At 37.0% G+C, this 22,627-nt stretch overlaps 1 protein-coding gene across 1 annotated transcript in view; it reads right to left on the reverse strand.

The window, feature by feature from the left end:
- The window catches only part of CCDC39 (coiled-coil domain containing 39), a 68,991-nt gene that overhangs the window by 43,909 nt on the left and 2,455 nt on the right, over positions 1 to 22,627 (reverse strand). Inside the window, exons 2-7 of the mRNA XM_037730562.1 lie at positions 12,564 to 12,683; positions 10,843 to 10,989; positions 9,528 to 9,686; positions 8,649 to 8,741; positions 8,416 to 8,552; positions 831 to 852 (exon numbers count right to left, since the gene is read on the reverse strand). Of these exons, the coding sequence (XP_037586490.1) occupies positions 831 to 852; positions 8,416 to 8,552; positions 8,649 to 8,741; positions 9,528 to 9,686; positions 10,843 to 10,989; positions 12,564 to 12,683 (678 nt within the window). The remainder of the gene's footprint in view (positions 1 to 830; positions 853 to 8,415; positions 8,553 to 8,648; positions 8,742 to 9,527; positions 9,687 to 10,842; positions 10,990 to 12,563; positions 12,684 to 22,627) is intronic.

The following is a 22,627-nucleotide window of genomic DNA, read 5'->3' on the forward strand; positions in this document are numbered from 1 at the left end:
AGGGAGGAAGAGAGAAAGAAAGAAGCAAGAAAAGAAGGAAGGAAGGAAGGGAGGGAGGGAGGGAGGGAGGAAGGAAGGAAGGAAGGAAGGAAGGAAGGAAGGAAGGAAGGAAAGAAAGAGGAGAAGAAAGAAGTAAATAAAGAAGAAAAGAAAGAAGCCTTGCCCAAGAGGCACCATTTGAGTCAGACTTACAAACATGAATGAGGTTGCATTAACACTCTAAGGTAGTTAAAGTGGAGGGTGGGAAGGCAGGGATGCAAAGGAAATATACTAAGAAGGGTTGGGATCCAGATGAAAGGGATAATGCTGGAAAGGTAGGATTTAGGGCCAAATAGTGAAAAAATTCAAATGTCAACTTTTAAGCAATGTAAAACAAAAACATTTTAAAGCTGGGTAATAAAAAGATTATGTTTTTACAAGTGATGCTGGTGGCAGTAAGTTAGATGAATTAGAAAAAAGTATTACCCTAATATGCATTACTTGCATGTATTCCAAAATGAGGTCATTTCAAACAACTAATCACAGGAGATTGTGGAAGGGGGATATGTGTTCTGAAATCAGTAGGTTTTAGAAATGCTGCATGTATACGTATTAGCATTCTATACATATATATCTGAGATATAATACATTTTGTAAAGGAAATTTTTAAGCTGTTTAATTTTCAAGTTGTTTAATCCAATCTTTAAGTTGTAGCATTCTAAATATTTACTGTGTTCATTCACTCAAGATACACGTCAAAACTTCCTAAGTTTAAATATTTCAAAATATGAATCCAGAGTTTCTCGCCTCATGATTTTTTTCTACCACTTAATCAGATGCTTTAATTCTACCTCAACATCATACTTAACAGAGCTATTCATCATAAAGTTTTCATATAGGGTAACACCAATATTTTAAAATTTCTACACTGTAATAAAAGCATAGTAGAAAAATATTTTTCTGCTTCTATACATTGTTTCTTTTAAAAACACAATTTCAGGATTTTATGACCAGACCCCTGCTAAGAAAACACTGAGAAGGCAGGAATGAATTGTTTTGCAGGAAGAGGAACAAAAGAGTATGATATCAGTTAGGGGATACAATTTGTCACCCTCAAATACGCGACTGTCAGAGGCTTCTGAATCAGAGAAACTCCATCTTGAAGAGGAGTAAGGTAAAATAAGGCTGAGACCTAGGGGGCTGCATTCCCAGACAGGCAATCTAAGTCAAAGGTGAGGTAGGGGGTTGGCTCAAGAAGAGGTCATAACGATCTTGCTGATAAAAAAGGTTGAAGTCAAGAAGCCAGCTAAAAACCCCCAAACCAAAATGGCAAAGTGAGTGACCTCTGGTCACCCTCACTGCTTATTACATGCTAATTATAATGCAATAGCATGCTAAGAGACACTCCCACCGTGACAATTTTCAAACGCCATAGCAACGTCAGGAAGTTACCCTATGTGATCTAAAAGGGGGAGGCATGAATAATCTACCCCTTGTTTAATCTACATACTTAAGAAATAACCATAAAAATGGGCAACCACCAGCCCTCAGGGCTGCTGTGCCTATGGAATCGCCATTCTTTTATTCCTTTGCTTTCTTAGTAAACCTGCTTTCACTTCTACTCTATGGATCTGCCTCAGGTTCTTTCTTGCATGAGATCCAAGAACACTTTCGGGGTCTGGATCAGGACCCCTTCCTGGTAACAGTATGAAAGTAAAATCAGGCAGCAATATTTGCTGTTCTGCAGCCTCTGCTGGTGATACAAGCAAACAGGGTCTGGAGTGGATCTCCAGCAAACTCCAGCAGACCTGCAGCAGAGGGCTGACTGTTAGAAGGAAAACTAACAAACAGAAAGGAATACTAATCAACATCAACAAAAGACAGCCACTCAGAGACCCCATTCAAAGGCCACCAACATCAAAGACCAAAAGTAGATAAAGCCACGAATATAGGGAGAAACCAGCACAAAAAGGGTGAAAATTCCAAAACCAGAATGCCTTTTCTCCTCCAAAGGATCACAAGTCCTCGCCAGCAAGGGCACAAAACTGGACATGAACTGACAGAAGTAGGCTTCAGAAAGCACGTAATAACAAACTCCTCCAAGCTAAAGAAGCATGTTCTAAACCAAAGCAAGGAAGCTAAGAACCTTGAAAAAAGGTTAGACAAATTGCTAACTAGAATAACCAGTTTAGAGAAGAAAATAAATGACCTGATGGAGCTGAAAAACACAGCCTGAGAACGTCATGAAGCATACACAAGTATCAATAGCCGAATCAATCAAGTGGAGGAAAGGATACCACAGATTCAAGATGAACTCAAAGAAGTAAGGTGAGAAAACAAGATAAGAGAAAAAAGAATGAAAAGGAATAAACAAAGTCTCAAAAAAACATGGGACTATGTGAAAAGACCAAACCTATATTTGACTGGAGTACCTGAAAGTGACGGGGAGAATGGAACCAAGTTGGAAAACGCATTTCAGGATGTTACCCAGGAGAACTTCCCCAACCTAGCAAGACAGGCCAACATTCAAATTCAGGAAATACAGATAACACCACAGAGATACTCCTCAAAAAGAGCAACCCCAAGGCACATAATTGTCAGATTCACGAAGGTTGAAATGAAGGAAAAAATGTTAAGGGCAGCCAGAGAGAAAGGTCTTGTTACCCACAAGGGGAAGCCCATCAGACTCACAGTGCATCTTTCTGCAGAAACCCTACAAGCCAGAAGAGAGTGGGGGCCAATATGCAACATCCTTAAAGAAAAGAATTTTCAACCCAGAATTTCATATACAGCCAAACGAAGCCTCATAAGCAAAGGGGAAATAAAATCCTTTACAGACAAGAAATGGTGAGAGATTTTGTCACCACCAGGCCTGCCTTGCAAGAGCTCCTGAAGGAAGCACTAAACATGGAAAGGAAAAACCAGTACCAGCCACTGCAAAAGCATACAAAATTGTAAAGACCATTGACACTATAAAGAAACTGTATCAACTAACAGGCAAAATAACCAACTAGCATCATAATGGCAGGATCAAATTCACATATAACAATATTAACATTAAATGTAAATGGGCTAAATGCCCCAATTAAAAGAGACTGGCAAACAAGATAAAGAGTCAAGACCCATCAGTGTGCTGTATTCAGAAGACACACTTTACATGCAAAGACACACATACACACTCAAAATAAAGGGATGGAGGAGTATTTACCAAGCAAATGGGAAGCAAAAAAAAAAAAAAAAAGAAGGGGTTGCAATCCTAGTCTCTCATAAAACAGACTTTAAACCAACAAAGATCAAAAGAGACAAAGAAGAGCATTACATAATGGTAAAGGGATCGGTGCAACAGGAAGAGCAAACTATCCTAAATATATATGCACCCAATGCAGGAGCACCCAGAGTCATAAAGCAAGGCCATAAAGACCTACAAAGAGACATAGACTCCCACACAATAATAGTGGGAGACTTTAACACTCCACTGTCAATATTAGACAGATCAATAAGACAGAAAATTAACAAGGATATCCAGGATTTGAACTCAGATCTGGACCAAGTGGACCTAATAGACATCTACAGAACTCTCCACCCCAAATCAACAGAATATACACTCTTCTAAGCATCACATTGCACTTATTCTAAAGTTGACCACATAACTGGAAGTAAAACACTCTTCAGAAAATGCAAAAGAATGGAAATCATAACAACCAGTCTCTCAGACCACAGTGCAATCAAATTAGAACTCAGGATTAAGAAACTCATTCAAAACCACACAACTACATGGAAACTAACAATCTGCTCCTGAATGACTACTGGGTAATGAAATTAAGGCAGAAATAAATAAGTTCTTTGAAACCAATGAGAACAAAGACATAACATACAAGAATCTCTGGGACACATTTAAAGCAGTATCTAGAGGGAAATTTATAGCACTAAATGCCCACAAGAGAAAGCAAGAAAGATCGAAAATCGACACCCTAACATCACATGTAAAAGAACTAGAGAAGCAAGAGCAAACAAATTCAAAAGCTAGAAGAAGCCAAGAAATAACTAAGATTAGAGCAGAACTGAAGGAGATAGAGACATGAAAACCCCTTCAAAAAATCAGTGATTCCAGAAGTTGTTTTTTTTTTTAAAAGATCAACAAAATAGAGTGCTAGCCAGAATAATAAAGAAGAAAATAGAGAAGAATCAAATAGACACAATGAAAGTTATAAAGGGGAGATCACCACTGATCCCACAGGAATACAAACTACCATCAGAGAATACTATAAACAACTCTATGCAAATCAACTAGAAAATCTAGAAGAAACGGATAAATTGTGGACACATACACCCTCCCAAGGCTAAACCAGGAGGAAGTCAAATCCCTGAATAGACCAATAACAAGTTCTGAAATTGAGGCATACCAACCAAAAAAGTCCAGGGCCAGATGGGTTCACAGCTGAATTCCACCAGAGGTACAAAGAGGAGCTGACGTCATTCCTTCTGAAAGTATTGCAAATGAAAGAAAAAGAGGGACTTCTCCCTAACTCATTTTATGAAGCCAGCAGCATCCTGATACCAAAGCCAGAAAGACACACAACAACAACAAAAAAGAAAATTTTAGGCCAATATCCATGATGAACATTGATGAAAAAGTCCTTAATAAAATACTGGCAAACCAAATCCAGGGGCACATCAAAAAGCTTCATCATGATCAAGTCGGCTTGATCCATGGGATGCAAGACAGGTTCAACATATATGGATCAATAAGTGTAATCCATCACATAAACATAATCAATGAAAAAAAATCATACAATTATCTCAATAGATGCAGAAAAGTTCTTCGACAAAATTCAACAGCCCTTCATGCTAAAAACTCTTGATAAACTTGGTATCAATGGAACATATCTCAAGATAATAAGAGCTATTTATGACAAACCCACAGCCAAAACCATACTGCATGGTCAAAAACTGAAAGTACTTCCTTTGAAAACTGTCACAAGAAGAGGATGCCCTCTCTCACCACTTCTATTAAACACAGTATTGGAAGTTCTGGCCAGAGCAATTAGGAAAGGAAAAAAAATAAAGTGTATTCAAATAGAAAGAGAGGAAATCAAATTGTCTCTGTTTGCAGATGACATAATTCTATACATTGAAAACCCCATCATCTCAGCCCAAAACCTTCTTAAGTTGATAAGCAACTTCAGCAAAGTCTCAGGATACAAAATCAATGTGCAAAAGTTGCAGGCATTCCTATACACCAGTAACAGACAAACAGAGAGCCAAATTATGAGAGAACTCCCACTCACAATTGCTACCAAGAGAATAAAATACCTAGGAATACAACTTACAAGGGAAGTGAAGAACCTCTTCAAGGAGAACTACAAACCACTGCTCAAGGAAACAAGAGAGGACACAAACAGATGGAAAAACATTCCATGCTCATGGATAGGAAGAATCAATATCATGAAAATGGCCATACTGCCAAGAGTAATTTATAGATTCAATGCTATCCCCATCAAGCTACCATTGACTTTCTTCACAGAATTAGAAAAAACTACTTTAAATTTTATATGTAACCAAAAAAGAGCCAGTATAGCCAAGACAATCCTAAGCAAAAAGAACAAAGCTGGAGGCATCACGTTACCTGACTTCACGCTATACAAGTCTACAGTAATCAAAACAGCATGGTACCAGTACCAAAACAAATATATATCAATGGAACAGAACAGAGGCCTCAGAAATAACACCACACATCTACAACCATCTGATCTTTGACAAACCTGACAAAAACAAGCAATGGAGAAAGGATTCCCTATTTAATAAATGGTGTTTGAAAAACTGGCTAGCCATATGCAGAAAACTGAAACTGGACCCCTTCCTTACACCTTATACAAAAATTAACTCAAGATGGATTAAAGACTTAGATGTAAAACCTAAAACCATAAAAACCCTGGAAGAAAACCTAGGCAATACCATTCAGGACATAGACATGGACAAAGTCTTTACAACTAAAACACCAAAAGCAATGCCAACAAAAGCCAAAATTGACAAATAGGATCTAATTAAACTAAAGAGCACAGCAAAAGTAACTATCGTCAGAATGCACAGGCAACCTATAGAATGGGAGAAAAATTTTGCAATCTATCCATCTGACAAAGGGCTAATATCCAGAATCTACAAAGACCTTAAACAAATTTATAAGAAAAAAAAAAATCAAAATGTGGGCAAATGATATGAATAGACACTTCTCCAAAGGAGACATTTATGCAGCCAACAAACATGAAAAAATACTCATCATCACTGGTCATTACAGAAATGTAAATAAAAACTGCAATGAGATACCATCTCACACCAATTAGAATGGCAATTGTTAAAAAGTCAGGAAACAACAGATGCTGGAGAGGATGTGGAGAAATAGGAATGCTTTTACACTGTTGGTGGGAGTGTAAGGCATTTCAACTATTGTGGAAGACAGTGTGGTGATTCCTCAAGGATCTAGAGCCAGAAATGCCATTTGATCCAACAATCCCATTACAGGGTATATACTCAAAGGATTGTAAATCATTCTACTATAAAGGCACATGTATACGTATGTTTACTGCAGCACTATTCACAATAGCAAAGACTTGGAACCAACCCAAATACCCATCAATAATAGACTGGGTAAAGAAAATGTGGCACATATACACCATGGAATACTATGCAGCCATAAAAAAGGATGACTTCATGTCCTTTGCAGGGACATGGATGAAGCTGGAAACCATCATTCTCACCAAACTAACACAGGAACAGAAAACCAAACACACACCACAATGTCTCACTCATAAGCGGGAGTTGAACAATGAGAACACATGGATACAGGAAGGGGCACATCACACAATCAGGGCCTATCAGGGGCTGGGGGATTAAGGGAGGAATAGCATTAGGAGAAATATTTAATGTAGATGACAGGTTCAAAGGTGCAGTAAACCACCATGGCATGTGTATACCTATGTAACAAACCTGCACATTCTGCACATGTACCACAGAACTTAAAGTATAATAATGATAATAAAAGAAATCAGAAGAAAGCAAAAAAAATAAAAAGTAAAATTTAAAAAAAAATCAAACCCACTTGTAACTGCTGCTAATTGGAGTATATATATTAGGGCAACTTGGATCTATAATCCCAGGTTGTAATCCCCAAGGTTGGCCCAAAGGAACTCTCTGCTTACATTAAGTTTGCTTGAGCTTCTTCCTTGTAGGTCAACAGCTTAATGTTTGAAAGCAATGAGAAGTTCAGAAATCGTATTACCAGGCCTGGGCGCAGTGGCTCATGCCTGTAATACCAGCACTGTGGGAGGGTGAGGTGAGCAGGTCGCCTGAGGTCAGGAGTTCAAGACCAGCCTGGCCAACATGGTGAAACCTGGTCTCTACTAAAAAAAATATAAAAATTAGCTGGGCGCGGTGGCAGAAGCCTGTAATCCCAACTACTCGGGAGGCTAAGGCAGATGAATTACTTGAACCTGGGAGGCGGAGGTTGCAGTGAGCCAAGATCACGCCATTGCACTCCAGCCTGGGTGACAAGAGTGAAACTCTGTCTCAAAAAAAAAGAAAGAAAGAAAGAAAGAAATAGTAATATCAGCATTAAAAATTAAGAGAACCTCATAGTTCAGATTGGTTCTCCTTTGTCCCTCCTTGGGAAGTATAAACCATTTTGCTGATAAAATGTTGGTGACTTACAGAAATTGAAAATATAGCCAAAATTAAATCACACCCAGATTTCGGAATTTAAACTCCCAGTAGCCTGAGCTGCTTGCCAGATACATTTCCACAGAGTAGATGGAATTCAACTGCATCTTCTCACCTGCCTTCTTTTCTCCTGAATTCCTTCTCTTTCTCAAATCTTCCTACTTTTACTCCCCACTATTTCATTCATTAATGATTTACCAAAAACAGTCTCCTAATTTACCTCTGAAAATAACAAGAGATAACATGTGGTCTGTGTTATCAGTGCACTATTCCCCCTTTCTGTGTCATTATTGGTGGCTCAGCTTCAAAAGTGAAACTTTATTGTCCTCTAGGTTTCTTTTCTGACTCTCCTCTTGTTCCTTGGCTATTCATGGAGGTTCATTTCCCTACTGTAACTTACTCCAGAGAGCAGACACATTAAATCCAAGGGACCTTGGACAGCCATGTGTAAGTCAGGGCATTGGCGTTATTGCCAGAACAGCATCTACTGACTCTTGTTCTACAATTCAGAGATGACAGGATCCAGTGTTTGGAGTTACAACAGTACAAGCAAATAATCTTCACCACATTTTCAAATGGATATAGAGTCAGCTTTCAAAAATGCTTACCAAAACTACTGAATACTGCTACTAAAGTGGCTTTCAAATAGCAATGCAATTTACATTTGGGATAATGAGTTAAACACAAAAGAGAAAAATACAGCTGAAATTACAAGGGCCAAGCTACTTTACCAAAGCACAGTTATCGATGTCTTGATCCCTCTTCTGCATCTGTTCTATTGTGTTCTCCCACTGTTTAATGAGTTCTTGTCTTTCATTATGAATCTTACGAAAATCTTGCGCTGCTTTATCCAATTCTAACTGTCAAACAGAGAGCAAACAACATTTCTGTGAATTTAAGTGGTTTCGCAAACAGCACCTTTAAAATTAGGAAATAAAAATCTTCCTTAAACTAACCTGTGCACTTATAGTCTCTGTAAGTTCATTGTCAAGTATCTTTCTTTTCTGATTACGTTCCAAAGTTAGTCTCTCTAATTGCAGAGTCAGTGCCTATGACGTGATAACATACAAGGATATTTATAATTCTCATCAATTAACTTAAAAATTAGTAGATCTAACATTAAATGGTATTACACTCTACATATACATTTATTTAGTATCTAAAACAACTATGAAATAATAAATATCTTCCTTATCTTTTAACCCCCAAAAGCTAATCTAATGTGTTTGCCTACAGCAGCATAAAAACCTCAGTTGTTTCTAAAATGACTTTTAATACTTTTAAAGTAAATTAGAAAAAGATTAAGTTAAAATTTGCTATTTGAAAGTTTTAAGATGATGGATTTATTAAATCTACTAGAAAATAACGTTTCATAATACCAACTTTAGTGTCACCAGATATAAGTAGATTTTAAGTGATTCTTATAATCAATAGCAACAGTCTCAAATCAGCAAAAACTACATGTAATATTCAAACTACATTTTAGGCAAAATAGCCAAAACATATTAAAATAGTTCAGTAGAAAACTTTCTCTTCTGAAACACTTCTGAGCATCCTTATAAATCAGGGTATTTTTAACCTGTGGTCCATGGATTCTCAAATAATCTGAGCGAATCAGAAAATCTGTAAAACAGTCAGCAGTATTTTATGGGTATTTGAATATAGTCATTTTTTCTACAGAGAAGACATTTGGCTTTATTAGTTTCTCCAAGAAGCTTCTGACTCAGAAGTTTAAGAATTGCTGCCTTAAAAATCATAAGCACAACTTTAGGTAAACAGGTTGGCATACTACAGATTTAGAGAAAACCTAAGAGTTACAGCTTGTAATTCCTCACCCTGATTTTATTATCATCTTGTTGTGCATACTTCTGAAGCGTGAGCGCGTCACTATCTCTATGAGCTGATTCTTCCAACCAGGCCTCCAGTGCCTGCTGGTCCCAGTTCATCTGGCATTTCAAACCATCCAGTTTTTGAGTGGCTTTAAATATGCCATTCTAATTTCCAGAGAGAGAGAGAGAGAAGGGGAGATTTCAAATCATTATTTACTATACAAACTGAAATAAAACATACCTTTATATACTATAGAGCATAATTTAAAAAGAAGAAATCCTGTCCCTGCCTTCCAGATGTTTATAATATGCCGTATTTTAATTATATAACTATTACACTTACATCTTAATTCTTTCATTGAAAAACAGAGGAGAGATGACTAGACAAAGTCAAGAACAGTAGCTGAGCCAGAGTCTGCTTTGAAAGGCTTTAGGCTTTAAGGTAGCTCCCTCACGGCAATTGCATTCATCATTCCACCAAAGCCACCCCACACACACATGCAATCAAAGTTAAAATAATACGTATGGTACGCTAACTCAAATCCAAGACAAGTGTCCTTCAGCCCCATTTCCAATTATATCGTTTGCCCCTAAGAAGACTCTTAGAGACCAATTTTGGACGCACTTCTAACTGAAGTAACTAAAGTAAAAGAGATAAAAACATTTCTGTACATTTAGTCATTTAAAAAATCTAGACTCATAAAGAAACAGAGGCTACATAAACAAATTAGTATGTAATTATACACAAATACATCACAGAATATGTATGTGTATGTATACGTATATATGTATATGTATCTGCTATGTACATGCACACGTAAAGAGAAGAATCAGAATTTGGAAAGAGGTCCCAAATCAATTAACTATAAACTAAAGAAAAGAGAGTAATAGGTTAAAATAGTTTAATGTTGGAGTCACAAAACTGATAAATCAATATGAAAAGTCAACACTTCAAATGAAATTCAAAACTAAAAGTGATTGTTTTTAATGTGGCCGTTAAAAATATAACACATATAAACCATGGCTAGTATTTTACAACAGGTAAGAAGCATGATACTTTGCAAACAAGCCTCAATAAGTAGCTGGTGAATGAATAATGGGGAAGCTGTAATATTCTACTACTGTTTCATTCAAATGACAGCTCCATGTGCCTTTCATGGTCCGAAACATATGTAAATAAACACTAGGAAACTAATGTATGCCTTTCCCATACAGGAAAAAAAAAAAAAGTCAATGCTCATTTGGTGACAGAAGAATAAGCAGAAGAATTCTGAGTAATTTAAGTAAGTAATAGAATTTTAAGTAATATTTCAACAGATACTTCTTTGTCAGTTTTCTTTTCCAGTATTGAGGCCATCTCATTTTCCAGACATCGAATTTCTTCTTTCACTCGTCCTAGTTCTCTTTGCGCAATGGCCTTAAAATGTTCTTCACTTTCAGTCTCACGCTCCCTTGCTTTGCAAAAAGACTGCAGAGTAACATACAAGATAAAAAGGCTTTTAAAATTTCAGAAATTTTTAATTAAAATATTTATAATAATCCATTAGATTAAAACAAAATAAACTGCTTACATTAAGTATTATTAATTCCACTACTCTAAAACCTACATTACATTAGACTAAGTGGCTCACTAGTTGTAAGAAAGTCAAACTGTTCTAGGAGAAAATACTGTCAATAGTTTTCAGATGCTATGTTGATCTAGGAAAACCAAAGCTTTGGTTACACTTAAAACTTATTATCTATAAATAAGAAATATCAATTAACAAATAATTAAGAAATGAGATATTTTACATGAATTGATCACATATTCCAATTAACAGACTCGCATTCCAATTAACAATATTTTAAAATAATTATTTAAACACCAATGGCTGTAAATATTCCCTAGAATATATTAGCATATAATCATGCTTTTGTGTTCAGTGTTATGTAATAAAAGAGTATGTGTTAACTAATTTTAAAGGGCTTCAAAGTTATCACTTAGTATTAACTTTACAGTATTAAAGCTGCCATTGTTGGGCATTTACTATTCTTTCGTCTCTGTTACTCTATTTATTTGAGGTTTGATGATAATAAGATATAACCACAGAGTCTCTGCCTCTCAAATCCCCAGCTCAGTACTTTAATAACTTAAGGAAATGTGTCATTTCAAATAGTTTATCAGTTACTCAATCACATTGAGAATCAAGAATTCTGAGTTTGCTTTTAAGTTTATTAAATTTGTAAATTTCCAATAGGATTTGTAAGCAATGAAATGCTTACTTGTCTATATATATTTATTATAGATTGCTTTTTAAAATATGACACTGTTCATTTTTTGAAACTGCATACTATTTCTCAGACAGTAGATGCATTAAAAAAAAAAAAAAAAAAAAAACTAGCTTGAGACAGAAGTTAGAAAACTTTCCAATGCTGTTTGCTGAGCTGCCTGGTTTGCTGGGCATCATTAGGGAGTGAGTTTCTATACTTAGACAGATTTATAAAACAGAAGCTTATTTAATCACTCCAAGTGTTAACTGTTATTATATTTATGCTAACATTTCTAAGATGCCTTATGTTTTCCAGTTACCTAAATAAAGTCTTAAGTATAATCGAACTTTTTAATCTCAGGATTATTACAAATTTCAATTCTTGAACTATGCTAAAATGCTTATATGTGTAGACTACTGGCTTCCACTCAAAATGGCCCTAGTGAGTTCTGCTGAAAAATTAAAAAGGAGACAGAAATTTTATTATGTATTATATTAGGCCATTATTTCTCACCACCATCACTGTGCCCTTCTCAAATAACCTGCTGTCTAATACAGATGGTTTGAATAATGATTTCTTCTTTCATATAGATTGATTTTTCTTTAAAATTGGAGCAGTAGTTAGTTCCTCTAAGCCTTTTTCTATCGACTTTCATGTTCAAAGCTTTGTTCACAATAGTTTAATTATGTTAAAGTTTCCTATTATAACTGTAAAAATCACAGACGTAAATAACACTGTGAGATGTTCCATGAATACACATAACATAATCAACATAAATTTCAGTTACTGTACCTGTGTAATTGAGAGCTCTTGTTTAACATTTTTGAAGTGAGAAGTCATAGAATTAATTCGCTCTTCATAATCACGTAACTGATCTTGCAAGCTTGCTCTTTCATTCTTCAGCTTTGACAACTGTACATAATAAATGCTACAATTAACCAAAGTCCTATTAAGTTTTACCATATGAAGGACCCAAAGTCAAAGAAAATTAAACTTTCATTCACTTTGTGTCTTAGTCAATTTGGGCTATCACAAAAATATCATAGACTAGGTAGATTAAACAAAATGTAATTTGATTCATGAGAAATTCCTCACAGTTCTGAAGGCTAGGAAGTCCAAGATCATGGTGCCAACTAATGTTTTTACTGGTGAGGGCTCTCTTTCTGATTTGCAGACAGATGCTTTCCTGGTGTGTCTTCACATGGCAGAGAGAGATCATCTCTCTCTTGTCTCTTCTTAAAAGGACATCATTGGCCGGGCGCGGTGACTCACGCCTGTGGTCCCAGCACTTTGGGAGGCCGAGGCGGGTGGATCACGAGGTCAAGAGATCGAGACCATCCTGGTCAACATGGTGAAACCCCATCTCTACTAAAAATACAAAAAAATTAGCTGGGCATGGTGGCGCGTGCCTGTAATCCCAGCTACTCAGGAGGCTGAGGCAGGAGAATTGCCTGAACCCAGGAGGCGAAGGTTGCGGTGAGCCGGTATCGCGCCATTGCACTCTAGCCTGGGTAACATGAGTGAAACTCCGTCTCAAAAAAAAAAAAAGGACATCATTTTTTATTTTATTATTTTATTTATTTATTTATTGCATTTTAGGTTTTGGGGTACATGTGAAAAACATGTAAGAAAAATAAAATGAAAAATAAAACAGTCAAAAAAAAAAAAGAAAAATTGTGCCCAGCACCCTACATACCCTAGCGGCAGCCCAGCTTGCAGCAAATCCAGGTATGGGCAATGTTTTCAAATAAGTTAGATTCATTTTCATTTTGGTCTCTTCCCTGGATTATTGATTACAGATTAAATATTTTTGGCTTATTATTGCAAAAAAAAAAAAAAAAAAAAAAAGAGCACCAACACCATTCATGAGGGTTCTGCCTCTATGACCTATTTACTTCTCAAAGACTTCACCTCCAAATACCATCACATTGAGGATTGAGACCACCATATGAATTTCCAGAGGACACAAACAATCAGAACAGAGCACTTTGTTTCTTTAAATGTTCACATGAACTTCTAAAATCTACTAATTCTTTAGTAAAAAATAGTGTGATTTGGTGATGACTGTGGGGAAAATCAGCACCATATTACACGGAATAGAAATCTCTCTTATATTTACTTTTTGTCTTAATGATTGAATTAAAAAAGCATTTAAAGCTATATGTTTTCATTAAAAAAAATTTTTGCGGTTTCCCATGGATCTGGAGCATGAAGCTGTCCCTTTTTATTGTTTTCTAAAAGGTAACTTATCCTTTTCAATTTACTTTTTATATAAGGGCCACCTAGGAATATTTCTCAGAAACATGCCTAAGTATTTAATATGGAGGATCATTTAAAATTATTTAATAAATAATTTTTAAAAATGATTTTTCAATATTATAAATTCTATTGGCTTATCATCAGATAATGTGACCTATAAAATGTCTGTCTGCATAGCATTTTAGGGATTATAACTTTTTAGTGTTGGTAAAATATTCAAGAACATAAAATTTTCCATTTTAACCATTGCTATGTCAAAGTTCAGTGGCATTAAGTACGTTCACATACAACCATCACCACTAATCCACCTACAGAACATTTTCATCTTCCCTGAGCCTCTACACACATAAAGCACTAACTCCCCATTCCCCGCTCCTCTCAGCCCCTGGCAACCACCATTCTACTTTCCATCCTTATGAATTTGACTACTACTCTAGGTTCCTCATATAAGTGCAATCACGCAATATTTGGCCTTTTGTTTCTGGCTTATTCGCTTAGCATAATGCTTTCAAGTTTCACCGTTCACTTTTAATGCATTAAGATTTTTGTTTTGGTCTAGTACATGATCCACTCTTGTAAATGTTTTATGGTGTATGTTTTATGGCATGTTTTAAGGTGTATGTTCTCTATTCAAGAGATAGATGTCTCTTTGTGTTTATTTTTATTATCACATCTCTTGTATTCTTATTTTTGTCTAGTAGAGTTGTCTAATTCTGAAGCACAACTGAATGAAACAGCTCACTGTAACTGTAATTTTGTCAAAGTCTACTTGCATTTATAATACCTCTTGCATTTATGTAATTAGCTGTTGTGTTTGGTGCATACAGCTTTATGACTTTTATTTGCTTCATCCATTATGCCATTTATAATTGTATAATGTCCCCAGAGCAAACTTCTGACTTTTGAATGAAAGCATAATAATTAACTCCCCAAGTTGAAAAGCCTTTCTGCACAGAGTTATCAAAAAACATTTTATAGCTTCTTTCTTAAATATACAGGAGCATGTAGCAATAAATATCACCAGATATTTATTGAAAACTTACATCATGTGAAGGATGCCAAGATAAACAAATAAGATCTCAGAAGAAACATATAATTCAGGACAAAAAAGACAAGAACTAAACACATACACATTACACACACACACACACACACACACACACACACAATCAGATTGGAGAAAATATTTTACCCCTAAAAGGCGGCCATGGTGCTACAAAAAAGCAACAACCAGAGCTTGAAGATATAGCTCATCAATATAGTTCCCAAATAAAACATGTAAGGGAAAGATAGAACCCTAAATACCCTCAGATTTTTTTTTTAAGGTAAACTACAAAGAAACCGAAATCACACTAGTCAGATTACTCACTGAAACACGGCTGGAAGATAATTGATACATTCCAAACTCTGAAGTAAAATTATTTTCAACTTAAGAGTCTTCTACCCAGCCAAACCACCAAATGTGAGTATAAATAAAGATATTTTCAGACATTCAAAGATGCAGTGTTTCTGAATACAGCCTTCTCAGGGAGACACAAGAAACTATTCCATCACAGCAAGAGAATAACACAGACTTCATTTTGTTGCACTTCACTTGATTGTGCTTCTCCAACAGCACATTTCTAACAGAGTGAAGGTTTGCAGCAAGCCTGTGTCTAGCAAGCCTGTCAGCACAGCTTTCCCAACGGCAGGTGCTTATTTGGCATCTCTGTGTCCCATTTTGGTACTTCTTACAATATTCAAAACTTTTTCATTATTATGATATCTGTTATAGTTATCAGTGATCTCTGATGTTACTATTGTTAATTGCTTGGGGTGCCACAAACTGTGCCCCATAAGACAATGAACTTAACCGAAAAATGCTGTGTGTGTTCTGACTGTGCCACTGATCAGGCGTTACCTCGTCTCTCTCCCTCTTTTTGGGCTTCTCTATTCCTTGAAACACATATTGAAATTAGGATGATTAATAACCTTACAATGGCATCTATGTGTAAAAATCAAAAACTAGAAATAATGGAGGCCAAAAGTTGACATAGGCCAAAAACTAGGCCTCCTGCATCAAACAGTTAACCAACTTGTGAATATGAAGGAAATGTTCTTGAAGGAAATTAAAAGTGCTACTCCCTTGAACACACAAATGCTAAGAAAGCAAAATAGCCTTATTGCTGATATAGAGAAAGTGAGGTAGGAGGTGAGTCTAGACTCCAGAGGCAAGACTCAGACAGCAGACCAAATTGAGGACTAGCTAAAACAGAGAGGAGGCAGAAGCAGCTTTCTATAAGACGTGCTCACCAGTACGCCATGTTAGTTCACCTTTGCCATGGGCAACATCCAGAAGTTATTACCCCTTGAGCTGGGCGCAGTAGCTCACGCCTGTAATCCCAGCATGTTGGGAGGCCGAGGCGGGCAGATCACTTGAGGCCAGGAGTTCAAGACCAGCTTTGCCAACATGGCAAAACCCATCTCTACTAAAAATACAAAAATTAGCCCGGCATGGTGGCACACAACTGTAGTCCCAGCTACTCGGCAGGCTCAAGTAGGAGGATCACTTGAGCCTGAAAGGCAGAGGTTGCAGTGAGTTGAGATCATGCCACTGGACTCTAGCCTGAGCAATAAAATGAGACCGTCTCAAAAACCAAAACAAACAAATGAAAATAACAGGGAGTCTTCCAGACTTGGCTTCAGATATGCTGGTCTCTCTTCCCAGAACATTTTCCTTCCCTAATGGCTAGTTCCTTATTATTGTTCAGGGCCTCATATTCTTCAGTTTGTATATGTTTAGAGAGGCCTTCCCTGCCCATTTAATTCAATATAGCTTTTCCCAGTTATTTTCTCTCATGGCAACTTTTCACATTTAGTAATTACCTTCAAACAACTTAGCACAAGTAGTGATTATGTTTTCATTTGCTTGTTTATTTTCTATCTTTGCTACTAGATTATAAGATGCACAACAGGAAACATATGCATTTTGAAAAATGTTTTGCCTAAGCTTAGTGGCAAGAAGCATATGCACTTTGTTCACACTATATTCAGAATCTAGAGTAATGCCTGGAACATAATAGCGCTCACTAAAAATCCATAGAGAGAACAGATATGACAAGAGAATGACAAGAGTTTTACATTTGTATGTAGCTATACCTGTCCGTCTTTTCTTTGGTGATTTTTATGTTTTGTGCTACACTGAGGAAGGCCTTTCCCAGAAGATTATTTTAAAAGTATTACTGGGTATATATCTAAAGGATTATAAATCATTCTATTAAAAAGACACAGGTACATGTATGTTCACTGCAACACTGTTTACAATAGCAAAGACCTGGAACCAACCCAAATGCCCATCAATGATAGACTGGACAAGGAAAATGTGGCACATATACACCATGGAATCCTATGCAGCCATAAAAAATGATGAGTTTGTGTCCTTTGTAGGAACATGGATGAAGCTGGAAACCATCATTCTCAGCAAACTGACACAAGAACAGAAAATCAAACACCACATGTTCTCACTCATAGGCGGGTGTTGAACAATGAGAATGCATGGACACAGGGAGGGGAGCATCACACACTGGGGTCTGTTGGGGGTGGAATAAGGAAGGGACAGCGGCGGGTACGGAGGTTGGGGAGGGATAACATGGGGAGAAATGCCAGATATAGATGACAGGGGGATGGAGGCAGCAAACCACATTGCCATGTATGTACATAGGCAACAATGCTGCATGTTCTGCACATGTACCCCAGAACCTAAAGTGCAATTTTATATATATATATAAAAGTGAAAAAATATATATATATAATATATATAAATATAAATATTTTTTTTTTAAGTCTCCAGGCTGGGCGCAGTGGCTAATGCCTGTAATCCCAGCACTTGGGGAGGCCAAGGAGGGTGGATCAGGAGGTCAGGAGTTAGAGTCCATCCTGGCTAACAAGGTGAAACCCTGTCTATGCTAAAAATACAAAAATCAGCCAGGCGTGGTGGCACACACCTATAGTCCCAGCCACTTGGGAGGCTGAGACAGGAGAATCCCTTGAACCTGGGAAGTGGAGGTTGCACTCCAGCCTGGGTGACAGAGTGAGACTCCATCTCAAAAAAAAAAAAAAAAGTCTCCAGTAATTTCACATAGTACTTTTATACATGCTCTACAGCAAAATTTGTAACACACATAAAATGAATGTTTGTGAGAGGAAGCAGATCCATAACTCTTTTTTCAAAACAAATAGCAATAGACCACTTATTAGTTTATCTCTCTTCTTTGGTTGGAAATGCATCCTTTTTATATTAAATTCTCATATATGCAAAGATTTGCTTCTGGATGTCTCATGTTTAACTGATTTATTTATTGTTACAAAAGTGCCACACCGTTTTAAGTAGCATGGCTTTTTAGTATGGTAGGGCAAAACGCACTATCACCACCATCACAACTATTCTGTCTAGTATCAAACACTTTCACTTGCAAACGAACTTTGAAATCAAGTTGTCAAGTTTATTTTAAAAGGGGCCCTAGGCATTTTCATTGAAATTTTCTTGAATATACAGAATAATTTAAGAACTGAAATTATTATCTTCCTACCCAGAAATAAATAAATGTCTCCATTTGTTCAGATCTTCTTTTATATGATTAATTCTTAATATCATTGCACATGACCAGATTCAGAGCATTTCTCTAATCCCAGAATTAGAAGGAACCTCCAAGATTTCCCCAACTACAAAATGTACATCAGCAACACAGGGTGCTTTTACGCTTCCACTGATTAGGTACTCACTACCTCCTGAGGAAACGCATTTTATCACAATGGATAATGAAGGAGGTAATCACTTGGATAATGAAATAAGTCTCATAGGGAAAATATCAGAGGGGTCCTCTAACTGTCCTGTTTCACAATTTCCTCATCTACACAAAATGGTTTTTTATTGATGATTGTCTTGACCAGTATCTATAAAAATTTTTAAACAAGTACATTTCACAAGGCTGTATCAGATTGTTGGCCGTTCTGCTGAGCACTGTTAAGGAAAGAGATGAATGTAATTAAGGGGCACTGACTTCACAGCCAAATATCATGCAATATTTCTGAAATCACTGTTACTTTTTTCAGTGTTTTCATCATTGTTCCTGGCACATAGTAACCTCTTAATAGTCACTGAATTAATGAATTAAAGAATGAACCATTCTTACAGATTTATTTATCCTCATAACAAGGGTACATAACTACATTTTAAAAATTTCTAATGCAAAGGAAAACAGTAAAGACCTCTCTAATTATAGACTTTCAGTATCCTTTTCTGGGAAATACACATTCACAATTTGTTTTTGTCCATGACAAACACTGCCTTGTAAAAAAATATTAGGTAATTTACTTAACATTTTTAAGGATATACACAAGAATTATCATATAATTAAGTTGGGTACAGTGGAATGTTTAGGAGGGCGGGTATATGTCTAATTCCTGAAGATGAGTGACATTAAATAAAAGCTAACAATTTTCCACGACCATTTCCTAGAACCCAAGGCAAAGAAGAAAAGAAGGGTCCTTATATCAAAGTATTCTCACCTATAAGTAAAATAGTCCTAAAAATCAAAAGAATGGGCTAAACCAATACTTTAAGAAACTTTGATATTCAGAGGTTCACACATTTACTAGTGGAAAACCACACTTCACTGATTTTATTCATTTACTCTGATCCAGCAGATGGTGCCACATGTCTGTATATGTAAAGTACCACAGTGCCTTTATTCTCTGTTTTCACTTTCTTTACTTTTTTCTCCTTATTTAATATCTGGAAAGAAATAAAAAGTGCTACTTCCTTGAACACACAAATGATAAGAAAGCAAAATAGCCTTATTGCTGATAAGGAGAAAGTGAGAGAGGAGCTGGGTTTAGACTCAAAGGCTGGGCTCAGACACCAGAACAAATTGAGGACTAGCTAAAGCAGGGATGGAGGGGAAGCAGCTTTCCAAAAGACATGCTCACCAGTATGCCATGTCAGTTTACCACTGCCATGGCAACACATTGGGAGGCCAAGGCTGACAGATCACTTAAGGCCAGGAGTTTGAGACCAGCCTGGCCCACACAGCAAAACCCATGTCTACTAAAAATACAAAAATTAGCTGGGTGTGATGGCATGCACCTGTAATTCCCAGCTACTTGGGGTGCTGAGGCACAGACTTGAGCCTGGAAGGCAAAAGTTACAGTGAGCCAAGTCTGGGTGATGGAGCAGGACTCTGTTTCAAAAAAAAATAAAGAAACAGAAGTTATCACTCCTATCCATGGCAACAACCCAATGACCCTGAAGTTACCACCCTTGTTTTAGAAATTACTACATAATCTGATCCTATGTATATGTATAATTAAAAGTGGGTATAAATATGACTGCAGAACTGCCTCTGAGCTGCTGCTCTGGGCACACCATTTCAAGTGTCCCGGCTCCACAAGGAGCAGTACCTCTGCTGCTGCTGCACACTGCCACTTCAATGAAAGTTGCTGTCTAACACCACTGGCTAACCCTTAAATTCTTTCCTGGGTGAAGCCAAGAACCCTCCAGGGGTAAGCCCCAATTCTGGAGCCTTAGTGGTCCTGTTAGAAGATTTAGTGGTCCAGATAAAAGATTAAATCACCCACAACATTCCTGTAAGCCAAAGCCTAATCCAGGGCAAGGCCCTTAACTTTCAGAAAGGTGAGGAAGCTCAGAAAAAACGTTTAAAACTAGCAGAGGTGGGTTCACGATGCTTAAGGAAAGAAACCATCTCCACAACACAGAAGTACAAAGTGAGGTAGCAAGTTCTAGAAGGTCTAGCTAAGATCATGGATAAAGGTGGCCACACCAAACAACAGATTCTCAACGTAGATGAAATGGCCATATAATAAAAGAAGATGCCATCTGTGACTTTTATAGCTCACTAGGAGAAGCGATGCCTGGCTTCATAGCTTCAAAGGACAGAGTGACTCTTTCTTAGGGGCGAATGCAGCCAGTGACTTTAAGTTAAAGCCTATGCTCATTTACTATTCTGAAAATCCTGCGGCCCTTCAGAACGATGCTAAATCTCTGCCCGTGCTCTATAAATAGAACAAAAAAAAACCAGATGACACATCTGTTTACAACATGGTTTACCGAACATTTTAAACCCACTGTTGATTCCAGCTGCTCAGAAAAAAGGAATTCCTCTCAAAATATTACTGCTCATCGGCCAGCTGTGGTGGCTCACACCTTTAAGCCCAGCACTTTGGGAGGCCAAGAAAGGTGATCACTTGAGGTCAAGAGTTCAAGAGCAGCCTGGCCAACATGGTGAAACCCCATCTCTACTAATAATACAAAAATTAGCCAGGCATGTTGGCTCATGCCTGTAATCCCAGCTACTCAGGAGGCTGAGACAGGAGAATCGCTTGAACCCAGGAGGTGGAGGTTGCAGTGAGCCAAGATCACATCACTGCACCTCATCCTGGATGATGACAGAGTAAGACTCCATCTCAAACAAACAAACAAAAAATTAATGCTCACTGACAATACACCTGGTCACACAAGAACTATGATGGAGACATACAAAGAGATTAATGTTCTCATGCCTGTTAACACAACACCCATTCTGCAGCCCATGGATCAAGAAGATATTTTGACTTCAGAAATACATTTTGTTAGGCTCTAGCTGCCATAGACAGTGACTCCTAGGATGGATCTGAGCAAAGTAAATTGAAAACCTTCTGGAAAGGATTCATCATTCTAGATGCCAATAAGAACATTCATGATTCATGGGAGGAGACCAAAATATCAGTATTAATAGAAGTTTAGAAGATTATTCCGGCCCTCACAGATGACTTTGAGAGGTTCAAGACTTCAATGGAGGAAATAACTGCAGGTAAAGTAGAAATAGCTAGAGGATTAAAATTAAAAGGGAGCCTGAAGATGTGACTGAATTGCTACAATCTCATTAACAAACTTGAACAGATGAGGAGTTGCTTCTTATGGATGAGCAAAAAAAGTGGTTCCTTGAGACAGAATCTACTCCTGATGAAGATGCTGTGGACATTGTTAAAATTACAAATGATTTAAAATATTACATAAACTTATTTGATAAAACAGCAGCAGAGTATGAGAATTGACTCCACTTTTGAACGTTCTACTGTGCATACAATGTTATCAAACATGATTGCATGCTACAGAAAAATCTTTGATGAAAGAAAGAAGCCACTGATGTGGCAAACTTCATCGTTCTCTTATTTTAAAAATTGGCATAGCCACTTGAACCTTCAACCACCAGCTTCATCAGTCAACAAACATCAACATCAAAGCAAGACCTTCCACCAGCAAAATGGTTACAACTCACTGAAGGTTCAGATACTTGGTAGTATTTTTTTAACAATAAAGTATTATTAAGAAAAGCACAAGTTTTGAACACCTAATAGACTGAAGTAAAAGTAAGCATAACTTTTACATTGACTGTGTGTCTTGCTTTATTGCAACGTTCACTTTATTGCAGTGGTCTGGAACTAACTTGCAATATTTTGGAGGTAGGCCTGTACAAGAAAAATGAACATATGTGATCCAGGAATTACAGCTTCAAATCAGCAGAGGAATAAAGAGAATTTCTAAGGTGACAGTTGTAAAA

This window comes from Cebus imitator, unplaced genomic scaffold, assembly GCF_001604975.1.
Source record: "Cebus imitator isolate Cc_AM_T3 unplaced genomic scaffold, Cebus_imitator-1.0 Scaffold353, whole genome shotgun sequence".
Taxonomy (NCBI): Eukaryota; Metazoa; Chordata; class Mammalia; order Primates; family Cebidae; genus Cebus; species Cebus imitator.